General features: G+C 40.7%; 1 protein-coding gene across 1 annotated transcript in view; it reads right to left on the minus strand.

Annotated features, from left to right (window-relative positions):
- Positions 1-1,404: 1,404 nt before the first annotated feature.
- Positions 1,405-19,176, minus strand: part of LOC138774916 (solute carrier family 23 member 1-like) — a 169,809-nt gene continuing 152,037 nt past the window's right edge. Inside the window, exons 11-12 of the mRNA XM_069955723.1 lie at positions 3,300-3,395; positions 1,405-1,585 (exon numbers count right to left, since the gene is read on the minus strand). Of these exons, the coding sequence (XP_069811824.1) occupies positions 1,410-1,585; positions 3,300-3,395 (272 nt within the window). The 3' untranslated portion in view covers positions 1,405-1,409. The remainder of the gene's footprint in view (positions 1,586-3,299; positions 3,396-19,176) is intronic.

Genomic DNA, 19,176 nt, shown 5'->3' on the forward strand with positions numbered 1-19,176 from the left:
TCTGTATGTCGGTGTAATGGAGGTCACCCAGCTCTCCCAGCATCCTGCATGTCAGTGTAATGGAGGTCACCCAGCTTGCCCAGCATCCTGTATGTCAGTGTAATAGAGGTCACCCAGCTTTCCCAGCATCCTGCATGTCAGTGTAATGGAGGTCACCCAGCTTGCCCAGCATCCTGTATGTCAGTGTAATGGAGGTCACCCAGCTTTCCCAGCATCCTGCATGTCAGTGTAATGGAGGTCACACAGTGCTCCTAGCATCCTGTATGTCAGCATAATGGTGGTCAACCAGCTCTCCCAGCATCATGTATGTCAGTGTAATGGAGGAAACCCAGCTCTCCCAGCATCCTGTATGTCAGTGTATAATGGAGGTCACACAGCTCTCCCAGCATCCTGAATAGTAGACAGTATAATGGCGGTCAAACAGCTTTCCCAGCATCTTGTATAGTAGTCAGTATATGGAGGTCACCCAGCTTTTCTAGCATCTTGTATAGTAGTCAGTATATGGAGGTCACCCAGCTTTCCCAGCATCTTGTATAATAGTCAGTATAATGGAGGTCACCCAGTTTTCTCAGCATCTTGTATAGTAGTCAGTATGATGGAGGTCACCCAGCTTTTCTAGCATCCTGTATAGTAGTCAGTATAATGGAGGTCACCCAGCTAGATAAATAGATAGATAGATAGATAGGCATTGTAACCTGCTTATGTTCCCTATGGGTAACATAATTGGTTGGGGGCCCACTCAGACTCACTTGCCCCTCCCCTAGGCTGAACCCCTAGCTATGCCCCTGTGTACAATTGTCTGCAGGAGCGCAAATCAGGAAGGCCACTGACGGCCGCGGAGGCACCTGTCCCCCTGTGTGCTGGTAAGTACCTTTATCTGAAGTCGGGTGGTTTAGGGGGCTGGTGTTTAGGGGTGGCGCTCGTTGTAGTAGGATTTAGTATATCATATCTAAATCCTTCAGCCTCAGCCTGGTTTGATTGTGGGGGTTGTCTGGAGGGGTGGGAGGCTGTGGGATTTAGTCTATGTCACTATTAGGGTGTATCAAGGGGGGGGGGGGTGCCGAAAGAAAGTTTCGCACAGGGCGCCATATACCCTAAGGCCGGCCCTGTTTACACCTCAACACTGTGCTGTAAAAAGGAACATTTTAATTTAGATTTATTTCACTATATTGTGTGAATCAAATAGTAGTTAGATAGTAGTGCATTTATAATACTAGGTATTAATGGAATAGGCTGGGCTAAAACAAATAGTGTACAAGGAAAGGCAACTAACCTACTGTATTCTAATGAAGAGAAACAAAAACATGTTTTAGCGAAGTTGCAGCAGGGATGATGTTTGCTTGGTCTTGATGAAAGTGAAATCTTGAGCCTTTGGCCTGTAGAAGTAGGTTAGGAAATGAGGAGGGTGGTTAATTCCTCTTCATTTGAAATGTTGGCAAGAATGGAATGTATCGAGCCCATGAAAGCCTTCTGAGGTAGTTTGTGACAAAAGGCAGATCATAACAAGATTGTCCTACACTGCCATTAGTTTTCTCTGCATGCATTTGTTTATGCCAAGCAGAAGTTCCCCTTTCTTCATCTGTACCTAAGCGGAAATAAGAAAAAAAGATCGTTCATTTCTTTGCTGAAGAAATGATTTATTGCACTATGCTGGTTGCTAGCCAAAACATACAAGAAGGTTAGAGAGCAACATCCTGAGATCAGATGCAAGGTTATTGTATACTCATTGCTCAGTAATTCAGGTCACTGAATTATATTCTAAAGACAAGTTACAACCCTAAACTTTCTAAATTTTCTAAATCTATAAAGCAATAACTTGATGACATGTTTAGTTTCCTCCAAGAATTTATAGGAACCTGACACATGTATCTAAACATCACATATCACCTACAGTGGATAAAACATTCTTCATCCTTTTACCCTACCTGCCCTTTAAAAATTCTTTGTTAGGGGGAAAAAAAGGGTTTACTTTTTCAGTAAAAGTGTCAGTCTTGCCCATAGCCTGTGTTACTGGTATTGCTTTACCTATAGGTGACTGCAGAATCTGTTGGCACTAAGCGCTGCAAAATCTGTTGCCGCTATACAAATAAATAACAATATTATTATTATTATTATTATTATTATTATTACTACTAGTACATCAGATCAGATGCAGCCTATGGACAAATGTGAAAATATTTTCATCTCTTTTCAACCACTTGACAATTAAAGGGGTACTCTGGCCATAAAAAATTCTCATATATTGGTTTCCTTGCATAGAATATTATAAAGACTATACTCTTACGTAACCATGGTCCTCCAGGGCCCTCCCGTGGCGTCTTTTGGTCCCCCGTTGGATGCTTTAGCTCCTACTTTCAAGCATCTCGGTAGTGATAGCCCGCTCAGCCAATTACTGGCTTCAGCACTGTCCAGCATCAGTCATGGATTTGTTGAGCAGGTTGTCACTGCCAAGAAGAGTCTGTGTCAGAGGTAGCTATAGGAGTGTTAAGCAGGGGACTTTAAGACCCCTCAGGAGGACCCCAGGGAAGCATGGTTAGGTGTGAACAGGATCTTTATTATGTTTAATGCAAGAGCAGCAAAATATAAAAAGTGGACAGGGTACCCCTTTAAACTTTATTGCATGAAAAGAGAGTGAAGAACATACAAAAAAATGACACTTAGAAAGGGGATGCTTATATGGACAATAGTGATTTTGTACTAATGTATAACACAGATCAAATACTATGCAGAAACCTTCTACACTATGCTGCAAATTTTAAATGTGAAAATCGAGTGGAAGAATTCCAGAATTTCCAGATCATGTGAATTGACCTCTATAGAATATTGATGTATGATGAATATGTTGCAGACATCTTTGCAATAAAAATCTGTTCCATTCATCTGAATGGGGTTGTCTTGGTGCCAGGCCTAGGATTGCTGCAAATTCCTTTCAAAAGAATGAGAAATTTCTTCAAAGTCTGTGTGAATTCTCTCTGAGAAGTAAAGTTGTTTATATTGTACCTGATTAGCAGGATAAGGTATTTGCATTTGCTTAAAAGGATATGAGAAACTCTGATCATCTGCTTTTTGTACACATATTTATTGGTTCTGGACTTTTCTGGTTTTGTCTCTCACTTCAAAGATGTTTGAGGTGTACTTAGGTTTACATCTGATTATGATAAGAGGTTTACATGTGCAACCACTTCTTAAAATTATATTCTTTTAAGTTTTACCTTAGATGCCCATATGGGTTACATGTGTGTCTTATCTTTACAGTGTTGCAACAGGAAGCAGTGAATTCATATATGCAAATAGATTACCTGGAATTGTGTTATCAAGAAGACATCCTAAGAATCCTCCAACAAACATTTTTGTTGTGAGAAGGACGGTTATGGTTTGGTCAAGTTCCTTTACTCCTGTACAAGAAAAAAAAGGACAAGAACCCATCATTTATTCTAATTTAGAAAGTTACACTGATAAATAGTTTTACACCAGATGTCTTTGTATCTGGTAATTTAGTTAAATTTCACTGTCCAGACATTCCACAGATGGAACATGTTATTGAGGATTCCACTTTGACATTTGCAGTATTATAATGCTGTTAACATTACTAATAGTCTAAGCAAGACTCTATACTCAGGCCAGTTTAAGACATTTGTAATGCTTACCTTCTTTATTATAGCGGCAATATCTGAAGCTTCAGTGTTACAACACAACCACTTTTTATAGGGTTCTAAAGTGACATAATTTTAATTCAGCTCAACCAGTGGAGGTATGGGTACTGCAACCATAATACAGATGCAGATAGATAGATAGATAGATAGATAGATAGATAGACTATCCAACGTACAGCTGCATCACCCTTATTACTGATACAGTCAACATAAAATTGGAAAAATAATATAAAAATAAACTTCATTGATCACCAACTGAAATTCCAATTAAAAACATTTAAAGCATACCTGTCATTAGGAATCTTCACCTGTTCTGTATGCAGTGGCTCCTGGAAGATTGGGTAACACACCAGGTGGATTCCGTGCATGAGTCTTATTCTGATTCAATATACTCTTGAATGGAACTCATGCAGTGTTGCCGTATCCATGGTTAGCTGATCTCCCTGTGGCAGGAGTAACTGCATAATGATTGGGTGAAGATTCTAGTTATCATGCTTGTGTTGTACATAGTGGCCTTCATATGCATGCCATCGTTCGCACATCCAAGGATATTATACAATATAAAAATAATTTTAAATATGCAAAATAACGTCCCTACAATTTAATCAGAGATGAGCAAACCAACCAAGATTTGTTTTGAACTTAGCAAATAATTTGGCTTAGTAGAGAATCAAACTTTTTTGCAACATTTGTTAGAACCCAGCCCAAGAGGAAAGCCAGACATTTTATTTTTGCTATACGAAAAATCCCAGGCACAAGGGATTATCAGTGTCTGGCAGCAGAATAATTGTCATTGTGTCAGGTTATGTCAGGTGGCCTGCCCTAAAGCCATTGTCATTGTACGCCATTAATCCACCAATGTCCACTGCTCTTCTAGGGGGAGTTAACCCTCCGAAGAGTGTAGCTTCTGCTACTGTTTCCAATGCCAACTGGCTGTTACATGCCCTACTGGGTAAAAGAGAGTGCTTCTACTGCTACCGATTCCGTCATCAATTGGCTGATCTAGGCCTTACTGAGTCCAAGTAAGTGCTACTGGTGTCCCCACCACCAACTGGCTGTTACATGCCCTACTGGGTAAAAGAGAGTGCTTCTACTGCTACCGATTCCACCATCAACTGGCTGATTTAGGCCTTACTGAGTCCAAGTAAGTACTACTGGTGTCCCCACCACCAACTGGCTGTTCTAGGCCTCTCTCCTTACCTCCCTTTACACAGTAAGGACCATCACCAAGCTGAGGATCACCATTTAGGACAAATTATCTAAGTAGGTGAGGGCAGTGGCTTGGATGAGAGCATCCCTGCACTGATCCATACCTAACATGAGTGAAGTTGAATTGTTTGTGTGCTCTATGTCTAATTGCAAGTTGCTGTATGTGTAATTGTATTAGGCTGTGTAAAAGTTGTTTGTGATCTAAAAGGCTAGGTTTACACACAATAAAATAAAAGATAAATATAGTTGTATATTTGATGAGTGAGTCATGAAAAATGGCTGTATTTTACATAACTAAGTTGTAAATAATAAGCAAGTTCATTATATTTAATTCATTGTAATTAATTGCGGCTATTATTCTACATGGTGTATGTACTGCTGGATAATTTCCAATTGACTTCAATGGAGCACATTTTTATATTAAAGTTTTGGCTGTCCTGGCATGATGGGAGTTGTTGTGCAACAGCTGGGGAGGCCTGGGTTTGACACCACTGATCTACACATATGCTGAGTCAAATGGTCCTCAGCAAGGAACAATACATGACATCTGCTAAACAATTGCATTAGAAAAGAAAACTAAAACAATCAAACATACAGTAGATAAATTACAATTTTTCTTACAACATTCTTCCAAAATTCACAAGGGATGTTCAGTATAAAAAATAAATGTACCAAAAGAATTTCAAAGAGCTCACAGATAGCAGATGGCAAGACCTTTACTACAAGACTCACTAAAGATGAAAGTCATAGTGGAAGAGGTTAACAAGGAAAATGTACGTGTGGAAGTACTCAGAAATGCTACCACAGTAAAAAGAAAAGAACAGGAGTTCTGAGGTTGAACATTCATGAAACAAATCAAGTGATCTTAAAAGAACATTCTTTAGTTGAGACATTGGTAGCAAATAAAGGTCCAAAGATTAGCTTATAAATTTAAGACATATAACTTTATGACATCCTAGCGCTTACTCAGGAAAAAATTCCAAACCCTCAATAAAAGTGTATAGTCATATCTATATAACATAAATAGCTAAAGTAAATTACTACAATATAATGTTTTCCTGTGGAGGAGTAGTAACAGCCGACTGACAAACTGGCAGCTTTAAAGGCAAGTGGTACACACACAGGCTTATCAGTGAAATACACTTATAGCAAATTATTTGGCTAGAAAAATGCTAAAATAGAGGAAATCTAGAGAAAACTATCTTGATGTCATTCATTGCTAAAGGTTTTACGGGATGTTTTTTAGTTACATGCCAGAATTCCAAGTGTGGCTCACCAGTACAATCACCAGTATACTGTGTTACTGATAACATTTGAATAAATGCTGCTAAAAAAACAAACTATTCTTCTGTGGCTTTGCCAAATGAAGCAATATTCTTCTTAACTGATTTTTGGAACCTTTCTACGGAATACAGGGATCTACATTATGACAACTTACAGATGCCATATTAACAAGTAAATGAACTTTCCGACTGCTGATAATAAGGTTGAGAGAGATGTTACACATTACTAAAATATACTGGGAACCCAGCTATTACCCACAGGTTTACAGAGCCAATTGATACCTTCATGTAGCTCTGTGGCTCTCTTTATGTGTATGAAATAGTCCCTTAGGGTATAAACACACACACCGTATACGCAGCGTATTTACTACATATATTTACAGCAAATACTCAACAAATACGCAGCAGATCTAAATAACTGAACACAGCATCAAATCTGCTGCAGATCTGCTGTGTATCTGCTACGTAAACAGTGTGTGTGTTTGTACCCTTGGGCCAGGTTCAGACTATGTAAGTGTGCGGCTGTATTTGCGGCTGTAATTGTGCGGCGGTATTTTTGGTGGTTCATGCGTACGCTGGAAAGTATACGATATACGGCTGCACAGTGCACACTATGTATGAATCTACGGCCCTATCGTAAACGGACCCGTAAAAAATGAACAAGACCATTGTTTGCGGCTGGAAACGCGGCCGTGGATTGACAGGCGGTCCGTACGGAGTACTTCAAAAATAGCCGGCAATGATGCCGAATGCCGATGCCTCTAATAGTTAATATATTAAATTAATAAAACACATTTTCTTTGTAATAAAGTCCCTTTCGTTGTTCAATAATTTAATTCTAACGAATCCATCATTTTGCAATTAAATATACTGTTAAAATAAATATATATATATAAATAAATGTATATTTATATATATATTTATTTTTTGACAGTATATTTAATTGCACAATGATGGATTCGTTAGAATTAAATTATTGAATAACGAAACTGAATTTATTTCAATGAAAATGTGTTTTATTAATTAAATATTAATTAGTACAGGAAGCTCCATAAGCCGTTAATTTATATTGCCGGCAAAAGAGCATTCTGTACTAATCATCACTTTACTTTAATGAAAACATCAAATGTTTCTTCTAATTATGTTATCACAATAGCATTATTAGAAGAAACATTTAGAATTATATGTGCGCTCAGCTGATTGGCTGATCGGCTGAGCGCACATATAATTAGCGGGTCCGCAGCACAGTGACTTCATTGTGCTGCGGACCAGCGAAGAGGACACATCGGGGTGAGTATAGAGCTCTCCCCACCCCCTCCCCAGCACTGCACCCCTCCCAGCAAGGAAGGGGGTTCACTTAACCCCTTCCTTACTGGGATGGGTGCAGTCTGACATCAGTCTGGCCCCCAAGGGGTTAAGGGGGATGCAATACATCCTCCCTTAACCCCTTGGGGGCCAGACTGTAAGCAGCGATCTGCATACTGTAAGGAGCACAACACCGCTCACAATGATGGGTGTTGTGCTCCTGTTTGTGTGTTTTTTGTGTGTTTCTCCCTTTTTGTTTTTCAGATATCGGTATCCTGGGGATTACGTCGGATTCCGTGGACTACGTCGATGACCAGCGTTTTTTTTTTTTTATAAAATGGTCAATGAGGGGTGTGGGGGTGTTTTTATTTGAATTAAAAAAAATTTTAACTTGTGTCTTCTCTTTATTTCTTTACTTTATAGACTTAGTAGTGGAAGCCGTCTAATAGACGGGATCCATTGCTAAGTTGGGGCCTAGTGTTAGCCGGTATAAAATGGCTAACACTAACCCCCCATTATTACCCCAGTACCCATTGCCACCAGGGGTACTGGGAAGAGTCGGGTGCCAGTTGTCCCGGAGCGTCAAAATTGGCGCTCCTGGACCGGGCGGCAGCAGGCTGGTAAGATTTAGGCTGGGGAGGGCCTAAACCAATGGCTCTTCCCACCGTGGTGTTACCAGGCTGCTGTCGTTTGGTTTTTAACCCGGCTGGTTATAAAAATAGGGGGGACCCTATGCGTGTTTTTTTAAATAAATAAATAATTTTTAAAAAACGCATAGGGTCCCCCCTATTTTTATAACCAGCCGGGTTAAAAACCAAACGACAGCAGCCTGGTAACACCAGGGTGGGAAGAGCCATTGGTTTAGGCCCTCCCCAGCCTAAATCTTACCAGCCTGCTGCCTCCCGGTCCAGGAGCGCCAATTTTGACGCTCCGGGACCACTGGCACCCGGCTCTTCCCAGTACCCCTGGTGGCATTGGGTACTAGGGTAATAATGGGGGGTTAGTGTTAGCCATTTTATACCGGCTAATACTAGGCCCCAACTTAGTAATGGATTCCGTCTATTAGACGGCTTCCACTACTAAGTCTATAAAGTAAAGAAATAAAGAGAAGACACAAGTTAAAAAATTTTTTTATTCAAATAAAAACACCCCCACACCCCTCATTGACCATTTTATTAAAAAAAAAGAACAAAAAAACGCTGGTCATCGACGTAGTCCACGGAATCCGACGTAATCCCCAGGATACCGATATCTGAAAAACAAAAAGGGAGAAACACACAAAAAACACACAAACAGGAGCACAACACCCATCATTGTGAGCGGTGTTGTGCTCCTTACAGTATGCAGCATCTTTACAGATCGCTGCTTACAGTCTGGCCCCCAAGGGGTTAAGGGAGGATGTATTGCATCCCCCTTAACCCCTTGGGGGCCAGACTGATGTCAGACTGCACCCATCCCAGTAAGGAAGGGGTTAAGTGACCCCCCTTCCTTGCTGGGAGGGGTGCAGTGCTGGGGAGGGGGTGGGGAGAGCTCTATACTCACCCCGATGTGTCCTCTTCGCTGGTCCGCAGCACAATGAAGTCACTGTGCTGCGGACCCGCTAATTATATGTGCGCTCAGCCGATCAGCCAATCAGCTGAGCGCACATATAATTCTAAATGTTTCTTCTAATAATGCTATTGTGATAACATAATTAAAAGAAACATTTGATGTTTTCATTAAAGTAAAGTGATGATTAGTACAGAATGCTCTTTTGCCGGCAATATGAATTAATGGCTTATGGAGCTTCCTGTACTAATTAATATTTAATTAATAAAACACATTTTCGTTGAAATAAATTCAGTTTCGTTATTCAATAATTTAATTCTAACGAATCCATCATTGTGCAATTAAATATACTGTCAAAAAATAAATATATATATAAATATACATTTATTTATATATATATTTATTTTAACAGTATATTTAATTGCAAAATGATGGATTAGTTTAAATTTAATTATTGAACAATGAAAGGGACTTTATTACAACGAAAATGTGTTTTATTATTTTAATATATTAACCATGAGAGACATCGGCATTACTGCAGAGGATCGCAAACCCCGGTAATAGCAATTCATGTAAACTGTTTCCCTGCTTTCCCAGATGCATCCAGAGGTGTTTGCATCACTTTCTTAAGATTTTATTTGTTATTTTTAGTTGAACCAGATTTCCAAGTAAATGACCGTATGTTTTGAGCCGCATGTCTATTTTTTCCCACGGCCGTAGTTTCATCCGCACATTTACAGCCGCACAGTTACATAGTGTGAACCTAGCCCCAAAGTGTACCTCCACTTTTTTAGTCCAATGCACTTTGCACAGTTTCTTGTAGAGAGAGCTCACGCCAGACGCTTATGTTGCCTAGGCATGCACAAGCCCTATTTTATGCATCTATTTTTATGCATCTCACAAGCTGTGTCTCTCTATACCGAACCGTGAGGAGACTCTGAAGTCGCATAACTGGATGTATACTTTAACCATTTCCATGCTATGACTAATCCAGATGTTGTCCACCTTACCCTATTGAGTTTTCATCATTGTAACTGTAAGAATACAACTGGAACTGGCAGTGGATGTCCCAAGCAGAACCACAAAGAGAATTGTGAAAGCAGCCTAACTCCTTAAAAAGGTATTCTCTAAGCTTTTATTAGGTGATTTAGAATGCGTAGTTCCTTGCCTTTCTTTCACGTACAACCTGTCTTCAAACTTGTAGCTTCTTGTTCTCTTTAACTAATATGCACTTGAATGCTCAGAGCCAATAGTAGGAGGCTGTGAGTAAAAGGTTTTTTTTTAATTGACAAAAGAAAAAAGAGTGATTGCCCCATTTTAAACCCCTATCCATTACGTTAGAATTGTTGCTCTTTTCCCCTGTCTCAGTCTTGTATGCATGAAATCCTTTAAAGGGACTCCGTACCCACAATCTGTCCCCCCAAAACCACTTGTACCTTCAGATAGCTGCTTTTAATCCAAGATCTGTCCTGGGGTCCGTTCGGCAGGGGATGCAGTTATAGTGATAAAAACAACTTTTAATACGGCAGCGCTGTGTCTAACGGCCGGGGCTTACATTTGTATATGCATTAGGCTGGCACACCCTCTCTGTCCTTCCTCCCCACCCTCCTCATTATTAGGAATGCTCCACGCAGATTGCTTACTATTCCCCACCTGTGTGTATATTGAACATGGGCTGGATCGTTAATACACCTGTGCAAAGCTCAAACAGCAGTAAATGTTCCTGGATCATTCCTGACTGATTCATTAAAGGGGCATGGCTGATTCATTAAAGGGATTCTCCAGTAAAAAGCTTTTTCTCATTAATTGAAACACATTACAAAGTTATATAACCTGCCCCCTTTCCTTATCTTTTCCTCCCTCAACTCTTCACCAGGAAGTGAAGTAAACTCATTCTTACCTAATGACTCTTGACCCCAGGATTTTCTGTTGCAGCCAATTTGTGACAATGACATAATCAAGAGGGAGGTGGGTCTAAGCCCTGTTAGGGCAGCTTCCCTTTGTCAGATGACTCAGATTGCTCAGCTCTGATTGGCTGAGCAAGCTGTAAGACATGTAACAGTTTTACAGAGCCAGTTAGACATCACAGGAGACAAAGTGCAACATGGAAAACACCAAACCAGGAAGTGAAGAAAAGATGAAGACACCAACTGGAGCTTCAGGGACCTGCAAACAGCGGGAAATTCAAATGGAGACAGACTCCGGATGCACGGTAAGTGGGAAAACTATTTTTATCATTGATTGATTGTTTTGTTTTGTTTTTTCATCAGTGCGGAGTACTCCTTTTACTATGTGCAAGGAAGGCCTGGATGCTTTTTTTCTCGAAAATATATTATAAGTGATGGGTTCTAGATTTCATGTGAAAGGACATATTCTGGAATATAGTCAGGTCAGGAAGGCACTTCCTGGGATGGGGTTATTGGCATCTGTTGAATGTGGATTTTCGCCTTGCTCTGGATCAACACAGTAGGGTTAGAGGTTAAGCTTGATGGACTCTTGTCCTTTTTCAACTAAATTAACTATGTAACTATTTCCTTGTGGCACATGACTTAAATGGATATCCCCATCTCCTAAATATGATTTTCAAGCCTCTTTCATTCTGTTTGCAGCTTCCAGAGGTGATCGGGAAGCCTAAGAGTCAAATCGCAATGTTTTCAGCCATTGACTGCTTCTGCTTGTTGCACACTATGCAGAACATGCAAGTTCAACATATTTTCAATCTGGTTCATGGGGACCAGGATTTAGCCATAATGAGGGGTGGACTTCAATAGAGAAAGGTGCCCGCCTATCTACTACACACTCTACAGCGCAATGTACTCCCATTGACAGCCTGATCCAGCTGAAGTTACCAAAGATTATACAATGTCAACACACCGTGATAGATACAGGACGTACTAAGGTGTATATGGATGAAGGAAGATGAGGATGAGTAAAGATGGATTATTTAAAAAAGAAAATCTAATCCAGAAATTAGGCTCATGTTAGCAGGTAAAATATAGCTGTTTATTATAGTATTACAGAGTCATTCAACGTTTTGTACCTTGTGAACCACATTCAACTTTGAGAAATGACCAGGAGCCACATTCTACTCAAAAATGGAGGAGAGGCATTTTAAATATGGAGAAACAAGAAAGCATTTGATGATACATATATGAGGGTATAATTTAAATCTAGTATTTTAGTATCCAAACAGGCACTCCTCTTTGGTTGGCATGTGTATGGGATATTATTAGTTTTTGTTATGTCATAACTTAGGCTCCTATGATAACCCACGCGGCAAACAGTTGCAAGTTACATGTGGCTCCCAATCACTTGTTGCGAAATTCTATTGGGTGGTGTAAGTAGCCCACAAAATTCTAAGACAAGGAAATCTGTGATTAGAAAAATTCAGTTGTTTGTTTCCATGTGTTTGAGAAAAGATACATTGAAATTTCTTAGGAATTTAGGTCAAACATTAGATAATTGGTTAACCATTACAGCAAAACATCCCACCAAAAACAGATGCAAAATAAAGTTTCCAAGAACTTAATGGTAACATAAAAGGAGCTACAATCATTTAAAAAAAAATAGTATGCAAGATTTGTTAGAGAGAGATGTAATAAAATATCTAAGAGGGACGCCAGGAAGGAGATTAGCTTAAAAAATAATGCATCAATATTGTATTCACTTTCAAATCAGTACTGGGTTCTGTCTGAGCCAAAAGAGGAGCTGCCTCAGTAATCAGAAGTCACATGTGATTCCAATGAAAAGTTTGAAAAGAGAGGTCTCTGCAATTAATGAGTTGGATCAGATTTTGTTATTTTCAGGACGAAAAAGCTGTGGGGATATTCCTGCAAAGTCAAAGAATGGGGCGTCAATAACTGTAATTAACTTGGAAATATGCGAGAGAGGGGCTAGGCAGAAATTTAGCAAGGCAGACAGGATGTAGAGGGAATGTCTGGAACATATACAATTAAACCTAGAAGAGTCTGAGTAATGTCCATACAATGTCCATATAGATGATTGTGAAGGCTGGCAGGAACATCTTCCCTTCAAAGTATCACTGTCATTTTGCAATACTTTTGACTTGCCAGAGATACATGTCAAAAGTTTGATCAGTCAGGGTCTGAGTGTTTAGACTCGTACTGATGGGAAGAGCAAGCAGGGAGGGGACAGCGTGGCAGAAAAAGAGACATACGCTCCGTAGACTTACATCATGAGGGCGTCTATTTTATTTTATTTAAACACAGAACGAGGAGTGCATGCGCTGCAGCACTTCTTCTCTTAGCTCGCTCTCTTGGACGGTACATGTTTGAACACTCAGACCCAGATCGTTTAAAACGTTTAGCATGTCTCTATGACATGTAAAAAGTTTTGCAAAACGACAGTGACACTTTAAGGGAAGGTTCACAAGTACTGGAATCACAGCGGATCTCACTTTGTGAGTTCTGCAACAATTGCAAAACATGAAAGATGAAAAAGAAAGACAATGGGGGAAACTTATCAAGGGATTTGGGCCTATTTTTAGGTAAATAATTGGATTTTCCAACTACAGTATTTAAGTTCTATCTATGAACCAGTATTCGACAGTTAAATATTGCTTTAGATTTTTGATTTTTTTTTAGTATTCACCCAAAAGTTTGCATAATCCAGGATTAGTGCCCAATTTATCATTTTCGGCTTTTAAAAAATTCACACAAACTGGTGCAGGCCTACATCTGCTCAGTTCCAGGTGAATATGCTTGCAAAGTTTTTTGCTTTTTTGATACTTTTTTGTGACTTTTTTTTGTGACTTTTTACATAGATACATTCACTATGGCAGTGCTACATTTTCTTAAATCAATTTACAAGATATTGGAACAAATTAGACAGCAATCCTCATTTAAAGCAGATTATGCAGGCTGGAGGCACAGCTGTGCCGAAGGTCTAGAACTTTACTGGTGCTGAACGGCAACAGATAGTAGTCACTGTCATTGAACTTGAATTACCCAGGAAATTCAAACACTGAGTTCCCGGTCCCAATACTGAATAAATATTCAGACTCAAGATCCTATTGTTATATCGATCTGACGAAGAGGCCACGCCCGAAACGCGTTATCCATGCAATAAAGTTATTGACTTTTACCCATCACTACGACTCCTATCAGTTCACTAGTGACTACTATCTGTTGCCGTTCAGCACCAGTAAAATCCGGACCTTTGGCACGGCTATGCCTCCAGCCTGCATAGCCTGCTTCTGATTCTCCACTGGGACCCCCCGGCCCCGTGGACTGGCTGCAAGAGGCTTCATGTTTGATCATGAGATCGGCTGTTTCGTGCTCGTAGCAGGACCACCCCAGGTGAGGGGCTCTGAAGCCACTACTATAACCATATTTCCTAGTTTACAGTAATACAACATGTGCGTCCCTGGTGTCTTTTATTTTTTCTAATCCTCATTAGAAGAGTCACACACATTTGACTCCTTGGTAAGTGTCCCCCAATGTACCTATATAATAAATATGTTCATCTGTCAATTTGCCTGTCCTCTATAGACTTCCGAACGCCTGAATCATGTGACCCCAAATATGGCATGCAAACATATTGGGTGACCGCAAAGGTTAGAGCGAAGGTTAGCTTGTCCTTGCCTGATGTACAGAGGAAAAGGGTTATAGTGAAGACCGCCCCATAAAAAAAATCAATGGGAGAATCTTCAGCACACTGCACACACAGATGACATAAGAGCTACGTGTCTCCCCAGAAATGCACAGTTGAGGGTATTAGTGCTCAGCCAGAGCTATAGAGCTATAGAGACAAGAATGTGCAGATCATAATCATAAATATAAGAGCCAGGCCTGTTGGTAGCTCACGGGGAGAGGTCTCCTACCTCCCATTCAGACTTGCCAGTAAATCTGGTGTCTTTTTTGAGGGGAAGGGGGGCTTTGGTGGTATTGGTCAGGTCTAGTATGGCGGTGTTATCCAGTCACAGTATGGCGGTATTGCTCAGGTCAGGTATGGTGGTGTTATCCAGTCACAGTATGGCGGTATTGGTCAGGTCTGGTATGACAGTGTTATCCAGTTACAGTATGGTGGCATTGGTTAGGTCTGGTATGGCGGTTTTATCCAGTCACAGTATGTCAGTATTGTTCAGGTCTGGTGTGGCAGTGTTAAATGTGACACCTGGAGCTATTACCTACCAATCTACCAATCCTGAGAATTCCTTGAGACAATATGCAGACAGCTCTAATCATTGATTCAATATGGAAATTTGTTTATGTTTTAAGCAGTTAAAAACCATGAAAAATGCGATTCAGATAATAGTCATGTGCTGGTATCAGGATTATGGGCCATACGCCTATTGGCTACTGCATGAGGGTCTGGCTTCGGCTGCATGTGGTGACGTACAGTAAATGTGGAAACGTGGCCTAAGGCTGATCAGATATCAATATGATGTTCAGAAACTAGAAAATTATGATGCCAATTGGTGAGTGAAGATGGGGGCGACTTCAGGTTTAGTGCCTAAGGCAGCAGCAGCTGTTAAAACGGCCATGACAATAATGGTAGTTTGGAAGGTATACTTAAAGTGACTGTACCACCAGGCCCAGGCTGAAGCACTGGAGGCAGGCCGACCCACCCTTAGTGGGAGGAAACCCTAGCCCCTCTATGATAGAGTTCCATTGATTGTAATGAAGTCACGTCATGGAGGGGCTGGAGTTTCTTCCCACTAAGGGTGGGTTGGCCCGCCTCCAGTGCTTCAGCTTGGGCATGGTGGTACAGTCACTTTAAGCCTTAGCAACCTGCACTATGCACTATGGTGTCTATGTGTCTGCTAATAATACTGCCAATGTTGTTTATAAATAGGCTCTGTCATAAAGTCTTATCACATGACATCTCAGTTTGGCTATTAGGTATTTAGGATGTTAAAGGTTTTTAGTTTATTTGTAATGTGCATAAGCTGAAATTTACATAAACAGTGCAGAACTGTCGGGTATATATGGGGTATATAGGACTCCTGGTGATTTCCTCATAAACAAAAAAACAAGGCCATAGATTTGACTTCTGCGCACCCTTGGAACAAATCTAATTAATGCACTGACACTTCATACCTGGAAAGCGACGGGTACATTATCAAGTACATCATAAAGATATGTTTTCCCCTCTTTGTTAATACTAGTGCACACAAGCCTGGAGAGTTAGAAGGAAGGGGCTGAATACAGGCTCCATAATTTTGTCTACACAGTGAGCATGGCCATTATCTCGTGACATACAGGTAGCATGAAATAGTTGTGATAACAGTATCAAGAGCAGTGCCAATAGTAACCCCCCACCCCCCCAATATGCATGCCAAAAGAGTATAATACAGGGCCGGACTGGGACTTAAAATCAGCCCTGGCACTCAAACCTCAGCAGCCCACATAATATATGCTCCCCAATATATTATAGACAGCAGTGTGCTATACAGGCTGTAGCGAATTCTGCTCATTACTCACTACTTCATTAAATACATGAACCCTACCATCAACACATAAAAAACAACATAATCTGCTGTGGATTTGATGTTGCATATTTATGTATTTCAGATGCACCAAATCCACAATGGATTAGGTATGTCTGTGCTCTTAAAGGGAATAAGAGTGGTCCATACCACGTACAGTGTTGTAGATCCCGGCATACAGGTGCGAGGGAGATATAAGTGACAAGACCTTTAGTCCTACATAAACTTTTATAATCATTACCATCTGAAGTGTGAGAGGTAGAGCAGAGCCCCAGCTGCACCTCCTGCCCCTGCCTGCTCTGACTGATTTACACTTTAGCTGGTAATAAAAAGGATGATTTAAAAAGGAGTAATTATAATGCAGTTACATCCAGTGACTCACAGGAGGTGTTTTTTGTGCATGAATAGCAAGTGACGTTTTTGCTGAAGTTGTTCTCTTTTTCTTGCTTGGCTATCATGAAGACTTCTCCAGCCATGACACCTCCCTGCAAGATCTACCAGACAAACAATTTAGGATCCTTGCTCCAGCATCATCTTCAAGTGTATTGCTTAACACAGTAACCTTTCTCCCTCTGTGCCCCCTTATAAGCAGTCTGTGCTACTAAATAGTAGTCCAGGCCTTCTGCACCTCTATATAGTATTATAGTATCAGGTCCCCTCTGTATTTCTTACCCGCATCCACACACCACATATGCTATACATACATCACAAACACTCAACACACACTGTGCACACATACATACATACATAAAGACAAACACACACACACTGTGCATGCATACATACATACATACATTCATACATACACACACACACACACACTGTGCACACATACATACTGTGCATGCACACAAATATACATACACACTGTGCACACATACATACACACTGTGCATACATACATACATACATAGACACACACTGTGCACACATACATACATACATACACACTGTGCATACATACATATATGCATACAGACGCACACTGTGCACACATACATACGGTGCATGCATACATACATACATACATACACACACACTGTGCATACATACATATACACATACATACACACTGTGCATACATACATATATATATATACATAAATACATACATACATACACACTGTGCATACATACATACATGTATACATACAGACACACATTGTGCATACATACATACATACATACATACATACATCATAAACACACACTGTGCATGCATACATATGTACACATGTAGCCGGCATTAAACAGATTGTGCTGATGCTACAGTTTGTGTATGGTCACATGTCGGCCCAATTTGTCTACCACAGGCAGTATACACTTTGTGTCGCGCTGTGTACTGCAGATTCCCTTGGGCTGGGCGCACTACAACCAACCCCTGGCATCCCTCTCACAAAGTAGACTATAAACTAGGACAGCATCTCCTCCATGCAAAACATGTGTTTTCATATTCTACCACATTGCATATACAAAATATATATAATACTGTAAGAATAAAAAGACACAATTTTTGCATGAAGTAGATGTGGTCCTTTGTATTTTGTTTAATACATGCACATATGAACACAATCTGTACAAATATACATTATAAAGCCATGTTCCCACTGCGTAGGTTACGTAACAATCATGGCTGTTGTAACAATGGCCATGATTACTATGGAACTTACGTAATGGTACTTTCTAAGGAATCTTGACTGGAGTGTATACACATAGTATACACTCCGGCCGGGATCCCTAGCGGCGCCGCATGAAACTGACATGTCAGTTTTCTGCGGCCACAGAAAACCGAGTCAGTTCACACAATGGCGCGTGCGACTCTGGACGCACGCTCCATTGTGAGCAGAGGGAATTCGGATGCAGACACACACTGATGCGCCTGCATCCGAATTCAGCGGCAGTGAAGATTATCCGTCTGGTACTGCAGTACCGACTGGAATGATCTTCTCTAACACCGTCCACAGAACGGCCGGTATGTTACGCCATGTGAACATGGCCTCTATATGTGTCTACATGCCTCTACATGCCTACTGCACATTCATACATGCATTTATCATAAGCATACTACAGAGGAATGCATACACTATATATATATATATATACACACACACACACACACACACACACATATATATATGTATATATATATATATATATATATATATACTGTAAATACATATATCATATATAAATACACACTATACATACATATAGAAATCCTTTACACACACAATACACATACTGTACACACTACTATATAGATACACAGTTTCACTTTGCACTCACACTATAAGACAAGAAACAATCACTTACTGTTCATAGACAAGCTCCTTCCATCCCAGCTGCTGACAGGTCCTCCTCCCTCACAGCCAGCATGGTGCTCCCCTGCCCCTCCGACAGCAGAGCAGGAAGGAGATGATGATGTCACTGAGTGGGGGGAGGGAAAGTTGGTTGCGTCCTTACACAGGGGGGGAGGGCAGGCTTTGGCTGTAGCTTGGTGAGAAGAACAGGTCTTTAAGAGTCCTTCTTTCTTCTCACCAAGCAGTGCTGTTTGTTCATAGCAGCAAGGGCCCCCTCTGTGTGATTCCTCAGTCGGCAGCAGCCACTCTATGCTGCAGGGGGCAGCAGCTCCGTCTCCCCTGTCCTCCATTAATCAGCTCCCCTGCGGCAGGAAATGACGTCAGCCGACGGTAGCAGACGTGCCTGTGCGGCACCTCTGCTACACATA

The sequence above is a fragment of the Dendropsophus ebraccatus genome, chromosome 1, assembly GCF_027789765.1.
Source record: "Dendropsophus ebraccatus isolate aDenEbr1 chromosome 1, aDenEbr1.pat, whole genome shotgun sequence".
Lineage (NCBI taxonomy): Eukaryota > Metazoa > Chordata > Amphibia > Anura > Hylidae > Dendropsophus > Dendropsophus ebraccatus.